Raw genomic sequence first — 25,657 nt, 5'->3', positions numbered from 1 at the left:
ATGAATTTTTGGTGAATATGTGAGTGTGTATTTGGGAATTGTTTGACGATGTTAATTTGTAATAAGAAGTCAGAACAGATTATTTTTGAAGATTACTTTTATTTAATGTTTGAATAAGGCACATTCATATCTTAGTAATATAATAGTAATAATACATTGTTTTTTTAAACTACTTGCTTAATTATAAAACTTAAATCAAAGTATATAGTTTCAAATTAAAGATGTACAAAAACAATCAAACTATTATATCACCTTATCTAAAGATTATAATATATTCAATAAAAATAAGAAAGTTAGATGAACGTTAGTAGTTTAATATAATTACAAAAGCAAGAAAAGTGAAAGAAAGAGGAACTAATATACAATAAAAGGTGATAGAAATTAAGAAGTAGTTTGTAAGGAAAACGCAAATTATACACATCAAACGAAAATCAGAGCTACTTATATTAAAAATTAGAATAAGAAACAACTTGAAAAATTTTACACGAATGTTTTACAGAATACTTTTACGGGAGATATGTGTATACATACTGCACGGGGGCGACAGCAGCAACTGGTCTGGTATACATGGGGGGAGGTTTTGTGACGTTATGAAGTTGGATCGGCTGGTATTTGTGTTGAACCAGCGAATATTGAGGTGTTGGTACCGGCGAAAGGTATGGAGTTGGTACAGGTTGGTACTGAGGAGATGTGGGGTGGTACTGAGTTGGTGCGGGGTAATACTGACTTGAAAATGGTGGGTACTTTAGATTTATTTCCGGCCGAAACATTGGGGACGCTAAGGTAGGGTCTTGTTGAGGTTTCTTGGCTGGTACAAGGTGGTACTGCGGTGTTGGTGGTACTGGGTAGAACTCCATTTCTATTGGTGGTGACTGCTCCAAATGCTTCTCATGAGCTTTCAGCCATTGGTCTGCCTGAAATAGAGGACCAGAGAAATCAAATGGTTATTTAAGTTTCAGTACTTAGTACTTATTTAAAATACATAATGACTTTTCCGTTGCTAAGTAAATCATGACTTTTTATGTTATTTTTACATTTTCATTTCCATACTCTTCTGATGGAAAATTTCATATGATTGTAACTCAATACCATGACCTGAATTGCCCCCCTCAGTATTCGTTACGATGATATTTACACCCCGTAAAAGTACGTACTGATAGCTATACGGGCACATAACGATGAGTTTCTTTTTGATTTAACTTTTTGTGGATTTGTCACATGTGGCATTCACTACTTGACCGGGCAAATGCGGAGCGCTGAGGGTTGTCACCCAGTACAAAATTTAAGACATCAGGTGCTTAGCCTTATGGAAATAGGGACCTTCATATAAATATAAAAATACGTACCTGTTCAAATTTGTAAACTTGATAAATAATTTCTTCTATGGACAGATTTGGTTCACAGTACGAAGTGGGATCCATTATAGTTAATAAAAGTACTTTATAAATGTCACAAAAAATATCTAAGGCGACCACTGCTCACGCCAAACTTTAAGATTGAAATGACTTCTTTTGTGTGGTTGTCGGCCCTTGGTGTGGGCGCGCTCGCTGCCCGTGAATACGTGCGGGGCACGGGGGCGGGCTACGGCGGGCGAGATTCGCCCCTTCGTAAGCCTTGTGTGACTTCTTTAAAAAAATGACAATTTTTATATAGGTAGGTGGTAGTTGGGTAGGTAGCAGAATATTTGAAAGAAATTCAGAGAAATATACCTATTTTCATGTTTCATTTATATTAGAGAGTGATTTTGGCGTTGACGGTTTTAAGTTTTTAAGGTTACTTATATTTTTTCATTACGATTACTGGTTTTGACGATTCGAAAATTTCTACGGTCTTTACATTTACGCCGACTTCAGGATTTAGATTCGAACATTGTACTAAAAAAAAGTACGATTATGTAATTTACTTTTTCAATATAAACTCAGCTTATATCATGCGGTCTAGTTATTGAGCCAAGTTCCTACGTATAATAGGGACATCGAGTAACAGTGAGTTTAAAGGGCCACATTGAAGCAATTCATCTAAAAAAGCAATATTGCCTTTTAACCCCCTGATTACTAATGAAATGATGAAAGATGATGAATGATAAAACAGACTCCTACTGCAAACTTTAAACGAATTAACTCAAAAATCCCGCATCAACTTACAAGTTATGAAGCTACTTGTTGGCACGAAGCGAAAATAGATAGATACACTTTGTTTATTGAATATTCCGATATAATATCACTGCCGCGAATGTTTTATGACTAACTTATTGCGATCATTAACCACAAAACACAATTTCGTATAAATCATTAAGATTATTCAATGAAGAAAGCAACTGTCCCGTTCCCGTTCCCGCCAAAAAGCCTTTAGCCGTGACATAAAACTATTAATCCGATTTTAATCAAGCTTGCAGTGTTAACTATGTTGAATGATACATAATCGAACAAAAAGTTTTTATGCAAATCATACTATTAAAATACTTCTAATGGTTTCATATTGCCCACTTACACTATTATTAGCCCTTATGAGCTTTCTTCATACAAAAAACATCAACGAGTTAATTGTTGAAGTCCCATAGAAATTATTTTTTGACCAAACTTTAAAATCACAAAGCCGACATTGATGAAATTTGCAATTATCTTTAAGTTGGACAGAAAAATAATCAATGTAATACAATTTTCTGAGAAATGCGTGGACAAACAAACATATATACATACAAACATACATTTACCTACTAGAAAAATAATTGATGACGGTAGACGTAAAGATAATCACGTGTTTTATTAAAAATATCAATATCACCAGTAATAAATAAGTATCCCTTTTAAGTTGTAAGTTGTAACTGTTCTTATACATAATAGTAAAAGGATTGAAGTACGTAATTAGCTAATGAAGTAGGCAGTGTTTTCGGTGAAAATGTGAGCATTGTTTTGTACAGGTAACCTCATTAGTAAATGTGTCTTTTAGAAATACACTTCTCATCAAAAAAATCGAAACACTTCCGTTTTCATTGTTTCTGTCCGAATTTAACACAAAAAAGAATTCATACGATGAAAAAAAATACGTAAATGTATAGCTGGCAGTTTGGCCATTACAGTAATAAGCGAAAATTCTAAATTCAAAATTAGAATTTCATTTGTTTATCTTATAAACGAAATGAATCACTGTTTTGAGACAAATGTGTGTTTAGGGTTGGAGTACATTTAGCGTTTAAAAACTAAAAATTGGCGCCTATCCTTAAACTTTTTGTTTTTTATTTCAATACTGTGACTTTGGGACGTCTGAAAAAAGGTTTTTTTCTAAAACGTATGGATACTTCGCCCACAGAAGCCGCCCAAGTTGTGGCATTGCTGGATTCTGGCCTTAGTCAGCGTGTTGTGGCTGCAAGACTGCATCTAAGCCTGTCATCTGTTCATAGAGTCTATAAACGTTATCGGGAGACTGATTTGTTCACGCGCCGTTCAGGATCTGGCAGGAATCGGGTCACTTCTGAGCGAGATGATCGATTTATTGTAACAACTTCTTTAAGAAATCGACGCCTTAACGCTTTTCAACTGCAGCAGCGGCTTCGTGTTGTACGAAGGGTGGCTGTAAGTGACTCTACAATTAGAAGAAGGTTGAAGGATCGTGGACTGGTACCGCATAAGCCAGCAAATGGGCCGAAATTAACTGCAGATCATCGAAGAGCGCGCCTTAACTTTGCACGTGAGCACCTAAATTGGTCATACCTACAGTGGAGCAAAGTTCTCTTTTCTGATGAGTGTAAAATTATGCTGTATGGTAACGACGGAAGGAACAAGGTCTACAGAAGAGACGGAGAACGCTATGCACAATGCTGCATTGAAGAAAAGGTCAGCTATGGTGGCGGTTCGTGGACGGTTTGGGGAGGAATCAGCGCCGACGGTAAGACAGAGCTTGCTTTCGTGTCTGGGCCACGTCTGCCTGCACTAAACTGTCATCGGTACGTCGAAGAGTGTCTCGAGCCTCATGTGATGCCCTATGCACATTTTATTGGCAACGGCTTCATATTCATGCACGACAATGCTAGGGTTCACACCGCGGGCGTCGTCAATCCAAGAGGAATGGGACAATATACCACAGCATGTGATCGTGACTCTCATCCGATCGATGAAGAACCGTATGGAAGCAGTAATTAGAGCTCGGGGAGGGAATACAAGTTATTAAATAAGCGTTTTTTAGCTTTTTTTTTTCATTTACGTGTGTTGTTTTATCCATTTCCTTTATACTCCATACGGAATAAAAATGACTCATTTAACAAAATACGAAACCTATGAAAAATTCATTTAAATTTAGAACATTAACATTAAGATTTGATAAGCTCATATTACTCACTATTAAACGACATTTAACATTTATTCCTAAATGTACACATTTTTCTGATAATCCTGACAAAACGTAAACTTGCAAGGTGTTTCGATTTTTTTGATGAGAAGTGTATTAAAAAAGAATAAGAATACGCAGAATAAGATTTTCGGTCTTAGCTACCATTGAATATAGGAAAATTACGTAAACGTCAGTACTGCCTATGTAGTATCACATAATTTTAATAAAATATACTTATGCAGAAAGATTGTACGAATATTGTACTGAAATGTACTCAGAATATAAACATTTGAAGTTAAACGCTTTGAGCGCTAAAAGCTATGGTCTCGTACACTGGCCGTCCTGACGAGAGAACCGCCGGCACATTTCTATATCTAGTTTACGACTAGTATTCTGGAACCTATGTCAATTTTTAGTACGCATTTGTGCTTCAGAATACATGCAACATCTAATCCACATGTCATTTATGTACATGGCTTATAAAAACACACTTTGTATGAGCAAAATTATACCACCTCCTACACCTATAAAAGGTTTTTTGATGTGCATTAATTGCTTTTATGGCTGCTATTTTGAAAGAGCTGTACTTCAGAAGATATTCTTGATCTTAGAATCTGATTTAAAAGTTATTTTGATATAGAATAACTCATTATAATATGTGATACTACAAACGCGGTCCTGGCGTTTACAAATACGACCTACTTTTGTTACTAATTCTCATTTCTTTACAGCGTTATCAGTTAATTCCTTTACAATTTTTAATACAATGGCAAATATTGTTAAGTTACTATGTGAACATGTTTTACTAATACCAGTTAGGTACCTGCTCTTGCTAATATCCTTTAGTTCGAAAGCCTTTAGGCGTAAGCTTATTTATCTTTTTGTTATTCTTTGTGCCTCTTAAACAATAGGAATTTTAAAAGATTCAGCTTTGTTTCTTATAAAACCAAACGTGGTATTTATTGGATGGACACTTAGAACACCTGTATAGTACGATGTTTTTTTTTAATATCTCTTTGTATATACAGGGATTTAGTGTCATCGTAACGAATACTGAGAGGAATGATTCAGACCATGATTCTACGTTGATAGTAAGTGAAATTTCATTGTTTAAGTTTTTTTTAATTATTTTCAATTCTATACTTTAGTGATCGAAAATTCCACTTGTTATTAACTCAGACTAATGAGCTAAATCAGCCCCTTCAGTATTCGTTACGTCGTCACTTACACCCCGTACCAGTACATACAGTTAGCCAGACAAGTAGCTATGGGTATTAGTGACACCGTAACGAATACTGGGGGGGTTGATTCAGACCATGATTTTGCGTTGATATTAAGTGGAATTTCCTGTCGGAAATTTTTTATGCTTTTTTTAAATTACTATCAGTTCCATAATTTTTCGACGAAAAATCCCACTTGAAATGATCTCAGATTCATAGCCTGAATCAACCCTCAAAGTATTCATTACGATGTCGCTAACAGCCTGTATATAATCATGTAAATATATACAAAGATTATTTTTTTCTTTGTTAATTCTTTGTTGTGATATTTTTGTGTTTGTTTTGATTTGTTTACTTTGTAGTGTTTTGAATCTTTACAAAAGTCATATGAAATTTGTGTGAATTTATGAGTGTATTAATGAATTGTTTGAGGATGTTAATATTATGTAATAAAAAGTCAGTACAGATTTTTATTGAAAATTAATTTTATTTAATATTTGAATAAGACACATTCATATCAAAGTTACTAAATAGTAATAACACAGTCATTGCTTCTATGACTACTTAAAATTAAACCCTAAATCAAAGTATATAGTTTAAAATTAAAGATGTACAAGAACAATGAAACTATTATTTCACATTATCTAAAGATTAAATATTCAATAAAAATAAGGAAGTTATATAAAATTAAGTAGTTAAATATAATTACAACAGAAATGTGGAAGAAAGGCAAACTTATTCTCAATGTGAGGTAATAGAAATAAAGAAGTAAGTATTTCGACAAGAAAACGGAAATTATACACAGAAAACGAAAATCAGGGCTAGTTTACATTCAAAACTTAAAATTAGAAACAACTTCAAATATTTTACACGAATGTTTTATAAAATACTTTTACAGGAGATATGCGGTGAGGTGGCGGTACCACTGGTACCACATACTGCACGGGGGCGACAGCAGCAACTGGTATGTTATACATGGGGGGAGGTTTGGTGACGTCAGGGAGTAGGATCGGCCGGTATTTGTGTTGAACCAGCGAATATTGAGGTGTTGGTAGCTGCGACTTGTATGGAGTTGGTACGGGTTGGTACTGAGTTGGTGCGCGATGGTACTGATTTGGTGCGGGGTGGTACTGAGTTGGTGCGGGGTGATATTGCCTTGAAAAAGGCGGGTACTTTAGATTTATTTCCGGCCGAAACAGCGGGGTCGCTAAGGTAGAGCGTTGTTGAGGTTTCTTGGCTGGTACAAGGTGGTACTGCGGTGTTGGTGGTACTGGGTAAAACTCCATTTCTGTTGGTGGTGACTGCTCCAAATGCTTCTCATGAGCTTCCAGCCATTGGTCTGCCTGAAATAGAAGACCAGAGAAATCAAATGTTTGTTTTAGATTCAGTACTTAGTACTTATTTAAAATACAGAATGGCATTTCCTTTACTAAATAAATCATGACTTGTTGTGTTATTTTTATATTTTCATTTTCACACTCTTCTGATGGAAAATTTCACACGATTTTAACTCAGAATCATGACCTGAATAGCCCCCCTCAGTAATCGTTACGATGTCATTTACACATCGTACAAGTACGTACTGGTAGCCGTACGGGCACATATCGGTGAGTTTCTTTTTGATTTAACATTTTGTGGATTTGTCACATGTGGCATTCACTACTTGACCGGGCAAATGCGGAGCGCTGAGGGCTGTCACCCAGTACAAAATTTAAGACAACAGGCGTGAGGGTGCTTAGCCTTATGGACATAGGGACATTAATATAAATAAAAAATATTTACCTCTTCAAATTTGTAAACTTGATATATAATATCTTCGATGGTCAGATTTGGTTCACAGTACGAAGCGGGATCCATTATAGTTAAAAAATATATTTTATAAATGTCACGAAAATATTTAAGGGACCACTGCTCACGCCAAACTTCAAGATTGAAATGACTTCTTTAACAAAATGACAAGATTTATATAGGTGTAGTAGAATCATTAGTTAATTACAAAGAGAGCATTTTTGCAAAAAATATTTGAAATTGATGAAAGGGTTAATTATGAGGAAGAGTTAATTGTTATCAGTAAATTACGGCTATTATAAGAAAAGCCTATTTGTAGCTCATTAACCTAATTACGTGCAAACAATTTGTAATAAGGTAGGTATGAAGCATTGCATTTCTATGACGTATTTACAGAATGAACAACTTTTCATAAAACCTTTCGGTAATGTTTTCAGTATGTACGTTATATTTATTTATTTGTGTCAAATAGATGAAACAAAAGAAAGATTCAAATGACACAGATAGTAAGATGACTTATATCCCCTACAAGATTTCTTCCTGCTGACCTACGTGACCAGGAGATAATATATAATATTGTAGCTATAGTGGTAATATTAACATGAAAATACTTGAATTAAACTTGGTGAATAAAAATTTATACAGGGTGCTAGTGGCATCGTAACTAAAACGTTGAGGTATGATTCAGACCATGATTTTGAGTGGATATCAAGTGGAATTTCCTGTCAGAAAATACATGAAAAATTTTAGTGGTTTTTTATTATTTTTGGTTGATATTGCGACAGAAAATTCTACTTGATAACTACTCGGAATAATGGTCTGAATCATCCCTTAATGTTTTTGTTACAATGTCACTAACATACCAGTATACCTATATACCGACAAGAGCGTAGCTATTAAATTAATGATGATAATGATAAGTATTTTTTCTACTCCTCTACTTTAATCTGGCATTTAAATAACCAAAAAGTCTAATATAAGTACATACATAATTAAACTCTTTGAAAAAGTGTACGCTCTATGGCCTATAAAAGCATTGTTTACAAAGTGTAACTGTACTATAATGTCGCCAAAAAAGCATTGTTGTTGTTTTTTTTTTTGACCTGGAAACTGGCACCTTTACTTTGTTTGGTGGCATAGATATACTATAAAAAAAAAGTATACATTTGCCGCCATTTTCCCGCGCGTTGGAAAATAAATTGGAAAATTTTTGTGTTTCGTTTAAAATTACGTCGTCGTAGAAAAAGTATTGTATGCAACGTTGTATAACTAGGTCAAAAAATGCTCGTGGCGTCTCTTATTGCGATGTTCCCCAAGGCTCACATCGCAACTCACGCCACTCGCATTTTTTGACCCTTCTTATACAACTGTTGCATAAAATACTATTAGAATACTACACTACTACTATTACTACCTAGGTTCTTTTTTAACTTTTTTATTGATATTTTTTTTTCATGTTTATGATGTTTTATTTAATAAACTCATAGCGTTACTATTTTATTAATTTAATAGCGCTTATTTTCCAGATTGGATTTTAAACCTCAGAACTTAAAGACGTATTCGTTTAAATAGTCAAAAAGATTCAAAATTCGATACCTATGAAACTTTCACCAAAGTCAAAATGATGTAAGTTAAGTATTCAGTAGGACATTGGTGTAGGCTGCTCCATTTGCTTATCCATTTTTATCCATTACTTACTCGACATTAAGCACAAAGTATCATGAAATATTTACACGTGGTACTTATATTTTAATAATTATAAGCGCTATTATATACAGTGTTATTTATAATCTGCGTTGTCGGTACTCTCTGATTGTGAAATTATGATACTGTCAATTTCAAGTCGATTTAATTATGAAAACATTATGTTTGTACGTAAAATGTATCTCTGCTTCCGAAAAACTGAAAAATTAAATTACTAATTTTGCATTCATTTTTAAAATAAAATACCAGACAACATATTGAATTCGTCAGAAAATATCTTTTAAGCTTATGAGAAGCTTACTAGGCAACATTCTGGTATTACGATTAAGTATATTTGTCTAGTTACGATGTAGAATGAAAAATGTTAAATTGACCTTTAGCAAGTTTATCTATGATAATTACGGTGAATAAACATGATTCTGAATCTTTATAAGTTCGCCTATCTAACAAAAAATAAAAAAGGAACCATCAATAAAAACGTTTTATTGATTATTCGTTAAGCGGACCCCATGAAAATCTTATATTTTTAATAACGTTTTGAAAGCTAGAAGGTAAATCATCTTTTTGACAATAATCGTTTTACCCATCACCCGGATTTTTTAACCAACTTTAACTTTTCTTTCAATTAACTATATCAATTAGTATTTCAATTTATTTGATATAAAATTAGTCGTTACTTAAAATAACTTTCAAAACTTGTTTCTATATGTAATAATAATTAAATGTAATAATAATTATGAACTAATGATTCAGCCCCCGCCGCGCAAGCTTGCTGTAGTGTGTGGCGTTGGCTTCGACCTATAGCCATACGACTTTTATCTACCTAGATAGCGTACTGCGCTCCTATTGGTCGACACCCGTGCAGCGGTTGATGCGCTTGAGCTTATATAAGGGTAGAGAGTAATTACTGGCGTCATTCCAATTTTGCATTTTGGTGTGAACACACAGTGCGCTGTACGAATTTTATTATTTTTTTGGAAGTGAAGTTTGTAATATTATTATTATAATGGATTTCGGTATGTACTCCGATGACGAAGTAACCCTTGAAGAAATTGAAGTTTACGTCATGAAATTGCTAGCGGTAAGTTTTTCTCAAATAATATTAAATTTTATTGTGATTATTTATTTGTACCTTGAGTATATTACCTCTTACCGTGCAGTTCATCATTAATACGAGTTTCTATCTATGGTTTTATTATTGACTTGTGGCTCACAACACCCTAATAGAGACATGGAGTTTATTTATGTATGTATGTTTTATTGCAAGGGTTCTGGCTAATTGCTGCTTACATCTATGTTAGAATATTTATTTTATTTATGTCTAATTTAATTATAATTTGAAAAAGTAGTGAGTGTTCTTTTAGGTGATTTTTATCTTCTTTCCATGGACTTTTATTTAGTTACTCATTTATCTAAAAATGATTGTCACTCTTCCCTTTTTCTCTAACACTTTGGAAATGTAGCTACTTAAATATATTTTTTGGCGACGTAATCATGCTGTCTCAGCGAGTTACGGCCCCTATAATCAAAATTAAATAGGTATTTTTCTTGAGATATTTGTACAGATAGATTGTAAATAAGTATATAAGATTATAGACATCGATACAGCTCCATAAGAGCAAGCTAGGTGCGGTGTGGGTACTTAGTTCATCTTGCGACGGATGGTTATGTTTTATACAACCATTTGATTTTTTTTCTATTTCAGGTAGACAGATGGCTAGAAGTTCACGATCGATACTTCAAGCTGGCAAGATCATCGCGCCCTCGGCAATCAGCTACACAACGTCAGAAACGAGTGATCTTAAAGTATCCCGTACCAACCCCGCGGTATCCGCCAGTTCTACAGCGCTACCAACCGACCCCCCTCCGTGACGTCACCGCAGCACCCCCCGTCCCTGAACCTAACCAACCTCCCTCCGCAATTCTCAAACCAGACCCCGATGACGCCCCCTTCCAATACATAGTACCAGTACTTCCAGTGCCTCCTCACGTCTCTGCTATAAAATTAGTTTTTAAATCATAATAATGTTAGTATTAAGTACGCTTAAGTTTTATGTTGTGTAATAAGTTTTGTCTATTTGTAATTTTTCTTAATGATACTGATGTAAATTGCTTTGTAAATGATAAATAAATGTATTTTCTAAGTAATCTTATCATATTTTTACTTACACAACATTTAAGTATAGAGTAGGTACCTGCCTGAATTAATTAGTAAATTAATACAAAACACGACATTCGTAATAACTTCTTTCAAAGCAAATGAACTCCTAACTTGACAGTAATGAAACCCACCTAACTTACCATGATGAATCGATTAAATAAGTTAGCATAGAAAAATAAAAAGACTTCGAAATCAGTCTTATAAAAGAAATGAAATATGTTTTTATTACATTCAATGTTAGAATCTAAATTCTGAAGTCGGCGGCGCAATCAACAACCTTCATGACCAAACCCTAAAAATGCTTCACCGTGGTATTTTTACCCGTCTGCGGCGAAGCAAAAAGGAGAGAGAGAAGTATGTATGTTTGGATATTTTGTATGTATGTTTGTGTGTATGCACGTCTGTTCCAATGTTATTTCTATACCACTGGTTAAAAAGGTTTCACTAGGAACGTCTTGATTATTTGGTGGTGGTTGTGGTAGAAGGCACAAAATGACAAGGGAAATATTTTTTATCTCATGGTAGTGTGTTGGGTATCAAATAAGAGGGTTTTTTTGTATTAACTCGATAGTTACGTTAATTCACAGCTAATATATTAGTAAAAGGATTGAAGTACGTAATTAGCTAATGAAGTCGGCATTCCACCTCACAACCCACACGATGGAAGAAGAAGCTAATGAAGTAGGCAGTGTTCTCGGTGAAAATGTGAGCATTGTTTTGTACAGGTAACCTCATTAGTAAATGTGTCTTTTAGAAATATTAAAAAGGAATAAGATTACGCAGAATCAGATTTTCGGTCTTAGCTACCATTGAATATAGGAAAATTACGTAAACGTCAGCACTGCCTATGTAGTATCACATAATTTTAATAATATATATGCAGAAAGATTGTACGAATATTGTACTGAAATGTACTCAGAATATAAACATTTGCAGTTAAACGCTTTGAGCGCTAAAAGCTATGGTCTCATACACTGGCCGTCCTGACGTGAGAACCGCCGGCACATTTCTATATCTAGTTTACGGCTACAACTAATATTCTGGAACCTATGTCAATTTTTAGTACGCATTTGTGCTTCAGAATACATGCAACATCCAAGCCACGTGTCATTTAGGTACATGGCCACTTTGTATGAGCAAAATTATTCCACCTCCTACACCAAGGAGCCGTTTCTCATTTAAAAAGTTTTTTGATGTGCATTAATTGCTTTTATGGCTGCTATTTTGAAAGAGCTGTACTTCAGAAGATATTCTTGATCTTATAATCTGATTTGAAAGTTATTTTGATATAGAATAACTCATTATAATATGTGATACTACAAACGCGGTCGTGGCGTTCACAAATACGACCAACTTTTGTTACTACTTCTCATTTCTTTACAGCGTTATCATTTAATTCCTTTACAAATTTTAATACAATGGCAAATATTGTTAAGTTACTATGTGATCATGTTTTGCAAATACCAGTTAGGTACCTGCTCCTGCAAATATCCTTTAGTTCGAAAGCCGTGGCGTAAGCTTAATTATCTTTTTGTTATTCTTTGTGACTCTTAAACAATAGGAATCTTAAAAGATTCAGCTTTGTTGCTTATAAAATCAAACGTGGTATTTATTGGATGAACACTTAGAGCACCTGCATAATACGATGTTTTTTTTGATATCTCTTTGTATATACAGGGATTTAGTGTCATCGTAACGAATACTGAGGGGAATGATTCAGACCATGATTCTACGTTGATAGTAAGTGAAATTTCATTGTTTAAGTTTTTTTAATTATTTTCAATTCTATACTTTAGTGATCGAAAAGTCCACTTGTTATTAACTCAGACTAACGAGCTAAATCAGCCCCTTCAGTATTCGTTACGTCGTCACTTACACCCGTACCAGTACATACAGTTAGCTAGACAAGTAGCTACGGGTATTTGTGACACCGTAACGAATACTGGGGGGGTTGATTCAGACCATGATTTTGCGTTGATATTAAGTGGAATTTCCTGTCGGAAATTTTTTATGCTTTTTTTAAAATACTACCAGTTCCATAAATAATTTTTCGACGAAAAATCCCACTTGAAATCATCTCAGATTCATAGCCTGAATCAACCCTCAAAGTATTCATTACGATGTCGCTAACAGCCTCTATACAATCATGTAAATATAATATACAAAGATTAATTTTTTCTTTGTTAATTCTTTGTTGTGATATTTTTGTGTTTGTTTTGATTTGTTTACTTTGTAGTATATTGAATCAAATTAACAAAAGGCATATGAAATTTGTGTGAATTTATGAGTGTATTAATGAATTGTTTGAGGATGTTAATATTATGTAATAAGAAGTCAGTACAAATTTTTATTGAAAATTACTTTTATATATTATTTGAATAAGACACATTCTTATATTAGTAACTAAACTAGTAATAGTACATTCTTTCTATGACTACTTAAAATTAAACCCTACATCAAAGTATATAGTTTAAAATTAAAGATGTACAAGAACAATGAAACTATTATATATTATCACATTATCTAAAGATTAAATATACAATAAAAATAAAGAAGTTAGATAAAATTAAGTAGTTAAATATAATTACAACAGAAATGTGAAAGAAAGGCAAACTGATTCTCAATGTGAGGTGATATAAATGAAGAAGTAAGTATTTTGACAAGTAAACGGAAATTATACACAGAAAACGAAAATCAGGGCTAGTTTACATTCAAAACTTAAAATCAGAAACGATTTATAATATTTTACACGAATGTTTTATAAAATACTTTTACAGGAGATATGCGGTGAGGTGGCGGTACCACGGGTACCACATACTGCACGGGGGCGACAGCAGCAACTGGTCTGGTATACATGGGGGGAGGTTTTGTGACGTCAGGGAGTTGGATCGGCCGGTATTTGTGTTGAACCAGCGAATATTGAGGTGTAGGTACCGGCGACTGGTACTGATTTGATGCGGGGTGATATTGCCTTGAAAAAGGCGGGTACTTTCTATTTATTTCCGACCGAAACAGCGGGGTCGCTAAGGTAGGGCCTTGTTGAGGTTTCTTGGCTGGTACAATGTGGTACTGCGGTGTTGGTGGCACTGGGCAAAACTCCATTTCTGTTGGTGGTGACTGCTCCAAATGCTTCTCATGAGCTTTCAGCCATTGATCTGCCTGAAATAGAGGACCAAAAAATTAAATGGTTGTTTTAGATTCAGTACTTAGTACTTATTTAAAATACAGAATGGCTTTTCCGTTGTTAAATAAATCATGACTTGTTGTGTTATTTTTATATTTTCATTTCCATACTCTTCTGATGGAAAATTTCACACGATTTTAACTCAGAATCATGACCTGAATTGCCCCCCTCAGTATTCGTTACGATGTCATCTACACCCCGTACAAGTACGTACTGGTAGCCGTACGGGCCCCTTACGGTGAGTTTCTTTTTCAAATTCAAATTCAAATTATTTATTTTCAGACACAGGTCCATAGATGTTAGTAACAATGCAAACTTAAAGCTAGGGTTAGTATAAAACAGAGCAAATTAAAACTTAAGAGAGGTGGAGCTTCACCCATCGGCGCAGCAATGGGGAGTCCCACTTATCAGCAAACACACTCAGAATTGTGTTGGTAGCGCCGCGGAGCCGCGACAGCAAGGAGGCGCTGCGCTTCCGCATAATGGCATAGAAGTCATCAACTCAGTCAGTTGATTTAACTTATTGTGGATTTGTCACATATGGCTTACAAAATTTAAAAAAACAGGCGTGAGGGTGCTTAGCCTTATGGAGATTGGGACCTTAATATAAATAAAAAATATTTACCTGTTCTTTGTAAACTTGATATATAATTTCTTCGATGGACAGATTTGGTTCACAGTACGAAGCGGGATCCATTTTAGATAAAAATAATATTTTTTAAATGTCACAAAAATATCTAAGCGACCACTGTGCTCACGCCAAACTTCAAGATTGAAATGACTTCTTTAAAGAAATGACAAGTTTTATATAGGTGTAGCAGAATCGTTAGTTAATTACGAATAGATCATTTTTGCAAAAAATATTTGAAATTGATTAAAGGGTTAATTATGATGAAGAGTTAATGGTTATCAGTTAATTACGGCTATTAGAAGAAAAGTCGATTTGTAGCTGATCAAGCTAATTACATGCAAACGGATTGTAATAAGGTAGGTATGATGTGTTGCGTTTCTATGGCGTATTTACAGATTATGATATGTTTCGGTAATGTTTTTAGTAAGTACGTTATATATTTTTTTTATTTGTTCAAAATAAAAGAGATAAAAGAAATGTACTTACAAAGAAAACAATAAGAATAAGATAAGCTTATATCTCCAAGAAGATTTCTTCCAGCTGACTTCTGTGACCAGGAGACACGTAGTTTATAATTATAGCTATAGTGGTAATATTAACAAAAAAAATCTTGAAATAAACTTGGTGAACAATAATTTATACAGGGTGTTAGTGGCGTAACGTTGAGGTATTATTCAGACCATGATTCTGGGTTGATGGAGTGGGATTTACCGTCGCAAATTGTATGGAACTGAAAATAATTTAAAAAAATACAAAATTTTCATGAATTATCCTATAGGAAATTTCACTTGATATCAACTCAGAATTACGGTCTGAATCATCCCACTGAGTATTCGTTACGGTGTCACTAACGTCCATACGTACTTATATGGCTACCTGTACGCACTAGTACGTGGTGTGAGTGACATCGTTACGAATACTGATGGGTATGATTCAGTTCATTATTCTGTCTTTCTATTAACACAAAAAGAAATGAATTCTGCGACGGAAAAAATCCAATTGTCTGAAATCAGAACAATAAACATGTAAAAATTAGAAATGTGTTTTTTTCGCAAAGAGAAAATTACTTAAATTGAAAAAATGTCTGACTCGGACGGGATTTGAACCCACAGCTCTTGACGAACCGGGATGAGCGTGTAATAGTATTTTTTTCATAGTAATTTTCCTTCTTCTTCTTAAAGTGTGAGTTGTGAGGTAGAATAATTTTGAGTATTATTAAGTAGACTTCTGGCTTTTTCCCTTATAATCTGCATTTTTTCTTAAAAAGACCACTTATCTTTTATCGTGTGGGTTGTGAGATAGATTACCAACCTCAATCCTGGTGTCAGGGTTATTATTGAGCCACCAAATAGCCCTGACATGACTCATGTAACGACTACGTACTTACATTAGAAATGAGTAACCGTAACCAACGGTTTAACGTGCCTTCAGTAGCACGGATCATCTTACTTTCGGACAATCAAGTTAATCAGCCTTGTAATGTTCTAATCAAGCTAGGGCTCAGAAAGTGATTTTTGGGATATGCCTCCATGGATTCGAACCCGAGACCTCCGGATCGTGAGCTTAACGCTCAACCACTGGTCCATAGAGGCCATTGACTCTACCTGCGGGGTAGTTGCTTTAGGCCGATCATTTAGTACTTTTACTTTGGATATTTTATAGACTTTTTCAAATTCTTAAATATCTTTATTCAGTAGGTAACATAGTTACACTTTGAATCGTCAATTTTTACTTAACGAACGTCTCATCCGCCTAAAACTACTGCAGCTTCTCACAACCTGTATAGCCGGGGAAAAGAAGCTGCAAGAAAAACCTCGGCACAGGGCCCTAGACGTTCTTTAAAAAAATAAAAATAAACATAAAATATTGGTATACAATTGAGTAATTTAGCTGCTTAATATCAGTGACCAGCACTTTCCGAATTTCAACTTTGTTACTCATCATCATCTCTATAAATAAATAAATAGCATTATACCATTTTGACAGGTCCGATTTTTAAAAACTGCGACTGCCTGTCCTACCTTCTAACTCGAAGGTTAAACTAGCCCAATACCAAGTGCGCCTAAGTAACATACCTCCGAAACGTATTTCTCGGCTTTCCTTACAATGTTTTCCTTCACCGCTAAGCACATGATGATCAATTTATCATCCAAACAACTCAACTCCAATATTGCCACCCGCTTTAACAAATAATATAAACTGGTCAAGTGTGAGTCTGCTCGAGCTAAGGTGCCTGATATTGTCAAGGTTCTGAAATAAAAGCAAAAATTCTTTACCTCATTTTTTTAAAAGTTAAAATTCAAGTCGAAAAAAAATCTGAATCGCACGGGACTTGAGCCCACAGCTCTTGTCAAGCCGAGACGAGCGTGATAACCAATACACCGGGTCCTCCTGTCTATGCGTATTTCTTTCGACCTACGTATATTGTATCGTCATTGTCGATCTAAAGTAATATTACAACTCAATATTCTTATAAATGGCGCCGGTGTCGGATACTGGCTAAGTGTTATAAAAACAAAAAGAACATAACATAACATAAACAGCCCATATACATCCCACTGCTGGGCACAGGCCTCCCCTCAATCAACTGGAGGGGGTACAGAGCATACTCCATCACGCTGCTTCACTACGGGTTGGTGGAGGTGTTTTTACGGCTAATAGCCGGGACCAACAGCTTAACGTGCCCTCCGAAGCAAGGAATCATCTTACTTTTTCAAAGTCCTTACCAAACAAAGGACAGTCTCACAAAGTGATTTCGACAATGTCCCCATCGGGAATCGAACCCGGACCTCCAGATCGTGTGCCTAACGCTCTAACCACTAGACTACGGAGGCTGTATTGCTGTGTGTGAGTAAAAACAAAAATATTACTTTTTTATTCACTTAATAAAATTGTAACCCAAAAGGGGTTACCTCACAAATCGTCATCGAAACGGCGTGGGTCACTCTTTAACAACAACCCGAAATCACGATCCGATCGCCATTCGAGCAGGGCTTTTAATCAGTCGACGGGAAAATAAAATATGGCGCCATTAAAATTTTACGTGCTTCTAAAGAGCGGATATTATCCACATAATCTATTATTGCTCTGTATTTTATTCGGGATTAGAGTTGCTTGAGGCACGGAATTATGGCTTTTGTTTGGCAAAGTTCGTGCTGTGATCAAACGGTTTGTTAGATAAAAGGGTTATTTTTATCGACGCAAAATAGATCTAGAAAAATTACATAAAAAAAAAATTTTGAAAAGAAATCCTGTTTGACCGGCGAAACGGGTGAAGGCAGCCCAAGAATCCAAAATTTTAAAATATCTTTATTTAGCGCACTAAAATTAATTAAAAAATGACGATTCAAAGTGTAACTATGTTTCCCCTATCACATCACAGAAAGTACAGAACGCATGAACCAATAACTTTCTGTTTTGGAATTCTTGTTGGAATCATTGATAATTGCTATTTCGGGGGGCATATTATGATTTTGAATTCTTGTTGGGATCAGATAATAGGGTTTCCAACTAGCCAAATCGATTACTTTTTACTTGTTTTCTTTTTGTTTCTTTTTTTCTTTTTGACGTGAATTATTGTAGATTTGCCATGGATGGCATTAACTACTTGGCCGGACAAAGTTACTTAATACCTCTGCCTACCCTTTCGGGCAAAACAAGCATGATGCTATGTACCATGTTTCCCAACTAAACGATACTTTGTCTATGTTTCATAAATGTTTCTTTTCTATAATTTCTTAGAAAAATACGAGTTCCTAAAGTCGCATTTAAATTGAAAAAGCTGTTTAATCACCATGGCAACAGAAATAGGCTTATTGAAAAAGCGGGTATAACGACAAGCAGTAAAGGACAGACATCGCACGACTAATCCTCGGTCACGCCCGGACATGGTTTGTCCGTTTTTGTCCGGATCCGGTAATTTATACCCGGATTAAAATCTTTGTCGGATCTTTTACGGCAAGACGTGAGCTTTGCTGTGTTTTACGACAAACCTCGTACTTTTTGGTCTCATTTGGTATCAGGCGTAAAATATAAACAGGGTCTTTTTATTACGCGTTTCATATCTATTTAAGACGTCTTAAGACTGAGAATTATAAATGCCTATGCCTATATGAAAAATAATGCAAAAAATCGTGTTTCAAGAATTCGAATTTTAAATCAAAAAAGGAATAATGTAATAAAAGTTTGATTTGTTATAAAATGGAAAGGTTTTTTATCCTATATATTTACATTTATTTGTTCATTAATTTATTTATTTCTTCGACTTATATCAACTCACGGTAGCGGGAATCGCTGTCAACACTAACATTCGTTGTAAATTAAACTTTTTATTATAAGTACGTCAAAACACGCAATTACGAATTTGTATGGAAGTCTGTGAAGTTAGTAAAACGTGATAAACTTATAATTATGTTTTTCTTGATTAATATTCATAAATAAGTTAAATAGAAAGATAAAATGTTTTTCATTATTTTAAGATCTGTCTTATTTAGTAATCAGAATTTCGAAAATTATTTATTTTTATTTATTTATTTACCTATTTCATTCACAACAATTATCTTGAACCTAGGTACACGACCCAATTGTACCAAAAATTTAATATGAGGTAAGTACCAAATTTATATCTCCAATTTATTAGTATGATAAACGTTCCGGACACGAACTCGATTCGGTGTCAGAGTAAAATAAACAGTACAATTATCGGAAATTGCTTACAGCTAGAATGTCAGTATGTTAGATAAACACTTGGTGTTTCGGCTCGATATCGCGTTGAATATTTGAATTTACCGTGGAAATACAGGGAACCTAATTCTAACTGTTATGTTAGAATCGGAACTTTACTCTGAAATCATAACAATAAATGTACATTATTGTACATAAGGTCCGTGCCCACTACACGGGATCATACCAGCCGGGTCTGCATGAATTATATTGAGCGCTTCAACCAATAAACGATACGAATGCTAGCTACGTAGATGGACGTCAAACGGCTATTGGTCAAAGGCCTCGATGTATTCGCGCCGCGCGTGCCGCGCTTACCATGCAGAGCTTACTTACTGGACCGTATATCCGTCCCGGCACAGTCAAAAAAATATTATTTTTATGAATTTCAATGACGCAACGCCCACTAAGCCGTTTCGTTACCGACCAACATCTTTCTTTTTTTTTTTGACGTTACGTATTGTAGATTTGCCGCAGATGGCATTAACTACTTGGCCGGACAAATGGGGAGCGCTGAAGGCTCTCACCCGGTACAATGTTTAAGACAACAGGCCTGAGGGTGCACAGTTGGGCGCGAACCTTGGCTCAGGGCATCGTCTGAGAGGAAAAATATTTGAAAGAATTAATCGACCCTAGTGTGTCGATAGCGATGAGCGCTGAATGAGGAAGGAGTTAACTAGTGTGAAGGTTGAAATCACTTTGCATTCGCAAGTTTGACAATATTAGGTTCCGTTTCACTCAACGCGCATCTCACGTTATGTTCAAAATTCAGACGGTTTCTGTCTTTTGTTTTTAATGTAACAAGAGTTATAATACTATTTCGTGCCATCCCGTGCTTATCATTGGCCACAACATCTATCGTAGATGATTCTTGCAGCACTTGTGAGTCTGCGGGTTCCCGCAGCGCCGCCGATAGCTATAGAGCCCTATAGCAGCGCGGCATTTCTTGCCACAACGTTCGCACACAAAACGCGACTCCACAGGAGGAGGTAAAGCACGACGAAGACTTTTTTGCTTCAGATTTTCCAGCCAATCATCGTCATGTCTTGAAGTCTCGACGTTAATATCATGGCGCCATTCAGGTCTCATTTCGGCGCGCCTCCCCCACCCATCCGTCTGAATACCGAAGCTGTTCATGTCCCGCTTGCAGGAGTCTTTAAATCGTAAGGATGGACGCCCTACAGGTCTTTTTACGCCCGCTATCTGACTCAACACTACTTGACGCAGTAGTCTACCAGGGTCCATACGGTGTGCATCCCGTGTTACCTCCCTAGAATCTCCGTTGTACCCCTGAAGGGGTAATTACCCCTAGGTTAGGAACCACTGCTCTAGTCTAAATGGCCGTAAGCCGCTAAGGATTAAGAGGGGAGTGCGCGCGGAGTTTTTGTCTCGCTCGCTCCTAAGCCGTAAAGTGGCATATGTTAAAAAAAATAGATTAATGTATGTAGCGCCAGTTGTGCGATCTTTTTGAATTATTCAAACTGAACCATATATTCTGCTAAAAAACCTGTGGAAAAAGCCGTTGTACTCAAGAATTCGTTCTGGATCAAGATTTATTACGTTGTTAAGATACGTAAGGACAATAAAAGCGTCTCTTTGACTCCATAAAATTCTCTACAATTGGATTTAGGTACATTTTGTCTACTCGTACGATGGTACAACCTTTCATCGAGATGTATACTTACTCTTCTTCCGAAAAATTCGGTGAGTTTGAAAGAAAGATAAATATTTATTCAGTAACGTTTCTGATAGTAAAACGTTATTATATTAATAAGAAATGTACAAGAAACCCAACATTCAATATATTATATCCTGTATTATTAAATAGTAATAATAAACTCTTGTGTAAGTAAGTAATTAATCATTTGTTTTTTACTTCTATCATTCACCAAATTTTATAAATTAATTAAGTAAAATACATTATAAAAGAAAAGAATAAAACAATCAAGTATGTGTAAGTATGTATTTAAACAAGTATGTACATTACTGTCGGACCTCGCACTAAGTAAACCCTGTGTGTACCTCTGTTCAGTTCTCGAAACTTGTAAAATTCCATTCATAACTTCCCCAATGTTAGTAATTATTTACTTAGCAGTCTATTCACAATCAGAATCAGCGGCGGCGGTGCATTTAAATATTATTTGAGATGTTTGCAAGAATAAAACGTATTACTTATAGATAAAGCAGGCAGAAAACAAAAGAGAAGAACAAAACGTCACTAGCACTGTCGGGGTTCACACACACGAAGTAAAAAGTTTTTAGTTAAGTACATATCGACGGTAAAAAGCAATCCTGCTGTAAACCACACCCTGGCCAAAATTTTTTTATTTTTGATTCGGAATCAGAAAAAAATTCTGCGTCGAATGGTCCTATTCCCAAGGCTCTACGACCTCTAGAAATTTCTGTACAGCGTTGGGATTTTGCTTATTTTTCCAAAAACACAACTGAATATTTGCTGTAAATAGCATTAAAAACAGCATTTTTCTGTGATATGTCTTTTACACCAATTTTGCTTTTGCAAATAATTTGATCTTTGTAGTTACAGCACTATTTAATGGTGAACAGTGCGGGTTACTGCATAATTGCATAACACATTTAAGTAACGTACTGTGTTTACTACATTTATTAGACAATAATCTGTTGATCGGCGTTGTTTACTTCATTTTAAACAAGTATGATATTACAGACAATGACAACTTACGCCAATTTAAAAACATAGTTATTTACTGGTCATGCGCATTTACCGCCATTATAATACGCGCTCGCGCGTATATGACCGCGGGTTACCGCGTCGCTCAGTTACTCCGCGACAGTCGGGAAGGAGTGACATATTTGCTGTAACTATGTTTCGCTACTAATATGGAGTAATTTTTTTTAATTATTTATTATTACTTATACGAGTAGGTCACGGGATTGTCCATTTGGAGTTGGTCTAATCCTTATTTTTGCCACTAGCGAGGTCGAGCCCGAGGGGGAGGCCCGGTGAGCGCACGTCAGCTTGTGGCGATGGTCGAGTCCGGTGTTGGAGGGCTGCTCTGTCATATTGCTCGGTCTGAAAAAGGTGGACGCTTTGGGGCGACGACTGTTAACTACCACTTGGAAACGTCACTCACCCTCGAAGGTGACCACAATACTAACAATTCAGCGAAGAGTAGTAGATGTGGACAGCCTCGTTCCAGTCGTTGGCAGTCCAATGGAGATGGTCAATGTCAATGCCGCCACTGAACTGGATTAGTAGTGAGGTCAAGCCTCTTACTATAATGGGCACCGGGTCTATCTTGCTTCGGATGGCGTCCAGGATATCGTAGAGTAGCTGGATAGTCTGCTCCAGCATCTCCAGCTTATTCACTGTAGGAAGTAATGTCTCCGTTTGGCCTTCTTCTCCTATGGAGGGGCGGCGACCGCTGTTGTTGTTGCGGTTGGTGTTGGTCGTGGTGGTTCGGAATCCACAGCGGCAGACAGGGCAGGTTTTGCCTTCTTGCGTGAGTGCTTCGACCTGTGCGGTTTATGCCCATCTGGACGGTTGCCGCTGCCATGTGCGAATTCTGGGCTGTCAGTTCGCTGGGATGCTTCGCGACGGTAGCTGCTGCTGTGGGTTTCGAGGCTCTTGCACTCGTTGATGGCGTAGTGCCCTCCATTCGTGTTGCCAGCTCGCGCACCTTTACCGTGCAGGATGAGCTTTTAGCCGGGTGAAGTCCGCTGCAGTTGCAACAGGTAGCCGGTTCCTCACGGGGAGGCATGCAGTCTTTTGCCGCATGGCTCTTACCGCATCGCACGTAGGCTATGGGACGATGACAGTTGTGGCTGCTGTGCCGGAATTATTGGCAGTGGTGGCACTGTGGCGCTTGGGTCTTCTCTATGCTTTGACTTTTATACCGAGCATGCATATAGGAGTTCGGAGGTTTCGTAGATCTTTTGGAACCCCAGTGTTTGCCGGATCTCAACGAAGAAGATGCAACCAGGCTTGCCTATGCGGGCCTGGATGGACCGGATATACTCCTGTTCGTAGCCTCGGTTCTTCAGCTCCTCCTCGAGTTTTGCGATGTCGTTATCCTCCGGTAGTTCGCGGGTCGCCAGTTTCAGCGAATGTTCCATCGGGGGTGTGTACGTGAAAGGTTGGTGACGTAACGCTGGTAAAGCCTTAACTCCTCATCGGTTTTCGCCAGGAAGCGTACTCTTTTGCCGTACGGACGCGCGTTGGGAACATGGCCTAACTTATCCCACACCTGTCGGAAGTGGTGCGTCCAATTGGGCAGATGATCCACTACTGTGGGCGGAACCTTCTTGCTCGCAAATGCGAGCAGTGGTTGCAAACTCACCGGAGCGAGAGCGGGCGCAGGCGTGGGCGTCATCCGCAGGGATGGACATGGAGGCGCATGTGGGGGTGAGCCAGGGGTAACGTAAACCGCCGCGTATGAGCGCGGTGGTGTCGTCTCCATGTACAAAGAGGGCATGGAGAAACCGGAGATCGATATAGGTTTTAGTGCGTTGACTACCGTTCTGGCGGTGTTGTTATTTTCTTATTCCCGACATGTTCTGCTCTAGGGAGTTGGGGTAGGGGCAGTGGAAAAGGGGATAGCCGAAGATCTCCGCCAGCGAAGTATGGCGTGGGCGTCGAATTTGGTGTGCGGCGAGTTGCGGCTCGAGGCAGCGGCTGGCGCCATAGGGATGCGCGAGCGAACAAATGTGCGCGTTCGTTCCTTTGTCACGCCTGCCATTGGGAGAGCCATGCTTCGACCTTAACGGCCTAGGCGTGGCAGGACTGTACCGGTACGAAGCTTAGCGGGCCGTCTCACAGAGCACTAGCTACCACTCCCTTCCCGGTGAGACTCGCTGGTTTAGGAACGGTAACGGTGGTATCATTTATCACCGCGCAAGAGAGTACTTTAAAATACACCTCCTACTTCACGCCTCAGGTCGCAGAGTGGGTAGCCGCAGAAAAAGGTTGGCTTCCGATTACCTTCAAAGCTTTAAGTACAGCGGCTAATCTGCCTAACTGGGCACCCTCAGGCCTGTTGTCTTATATTTTGTACCGGGTACGAGCCCTCAGCGCCCCCCATTTGTCTAGCCAAGTAAATAATGCCATTTGCGGCAAATCTACAGAAGTATTTTCTTCAATAGATACCTAGGTAGGAGTAGTGTATAATGTTTTTGATCTCACAATTTACCTGTTAAATAGTATAGCACGCTACAGGTAGTATTTCCCGTGCTTTAAGCGGTCGGAGTACACTATTGTTGCTTAGGTGTATGCAAGATAATAATTTTTAATTTCATAATTTAGCTATTTATTAGTGGGTTTATGTTCTTTAACATTTTAAAATGACTTCATATAAATGTCATTCGATACTTACATCATTTTAATTTTATTATCATTTCACAACTTCTGTTAGTTAAAACAATTAAGTGCACCAGCTAACACAGACTTAAGACATTTACATCAAAATTGCTATATAGGAATAGTTATTATAAGTGAATTACAGCAATTTTGCGTATAAATAAAGTACTTGATTTTGAGTGGCCCATACATTTACCTGCTTCATTTACAGCAACTTTGTGTAACAGAAAAAAAAGTGCGATTGCTGTAACCAACACAAACATAGGCTTAAATTAACTTCTAGTAAGTTTTAGGTATTTGACTTGATAGATAATCAAAAAATACATTTTGGTTCTAAAAATCACATTTATAGGCGTAATAGTTTAGGAGATATGATTTTTTTTCAAATTTTTCAAAAGTTTTTGGGCTCTGGTGAACATTTTGCATTTTGTGGGTTACAGCAGGATTGCTTTTTACCGTCGATATTAAAAATAGGTTTTTATTTAAAAAATACGTGCTAATGTTCTTATTAGCAGTATCTACGTAAGTAGACATTGACCCCGATTCTTGCAGATACCTACCAATTTCATTTTAAGTTATACCTTTC

General features: G+C 36.7%; 1 protein-coding gene across 1 annotated transcript; it reads right to left on the bottom strand.

The window, feature by feature from the left end:
• Positions 1–506: 506 nt before the first annotated feature.
• On the bottom strand, positions 507–23,831 carry LOC126371984 (uncharacterized). Its single transcript, XM_050017480.1, has 4 exons — positions 23,613–23,831; positions 14,011–14,358; positions 6,479–6,889; positions 507–914 (listed from the first exon to the last, which is right to left on the bottom strand). Exons 1-4 carry the CDS (start codon positions 23,829–23,831, stop codon positions 507–509), a joined length of 1,386 nt encoding a protein of 461 aa, XP_049873437.1.
• Between the last annotated feature and the right edge of the window lie 1,826 nt (positions 23,832–25,657).

The sequence above is a fragment of the Pectinophora gossypiella genome, chromosome 13 (genome assembly GCF_024362695.1).
Source record: "Pectinophora gossypiella chromosome 13, ilPecGoss1.1, whole genome shotgun sequence".
NCBI lineage: Eukaryota > Metazoa > Arthropoda > Insecta > Lepidoptera > Gelechiidae > Pectinophora > Pectinophora gossypiella.
Note: the sequence above shows the minus strand (reverse complement) of the source record. Positions and strands in the feature narration are given on the sequence as shown.

Coding starts and splice junctions, on each gene's coding strand:
- LOC126371984 (XM_050017480.1), bottom strand. CDS start 23,831: ATGGAACATTCGCTGAAACTGGCGACCCGCGAACTACCGGAGGATAAC. Junction 14,359..23,612: donor AACTCCTATATGCATGCTCG/GTATAAAAGTCA, acceptor CCTCTATTTCAG/GCAGATCAATGGCTGAAAGC. Junction 6,890..14,010: donor TCGCCCCCGTGCAGTATGTG/GTACCCGTGGTA, acceptor CTTCTATTTCAG/GCAGACCAATGGCTGGAAGC.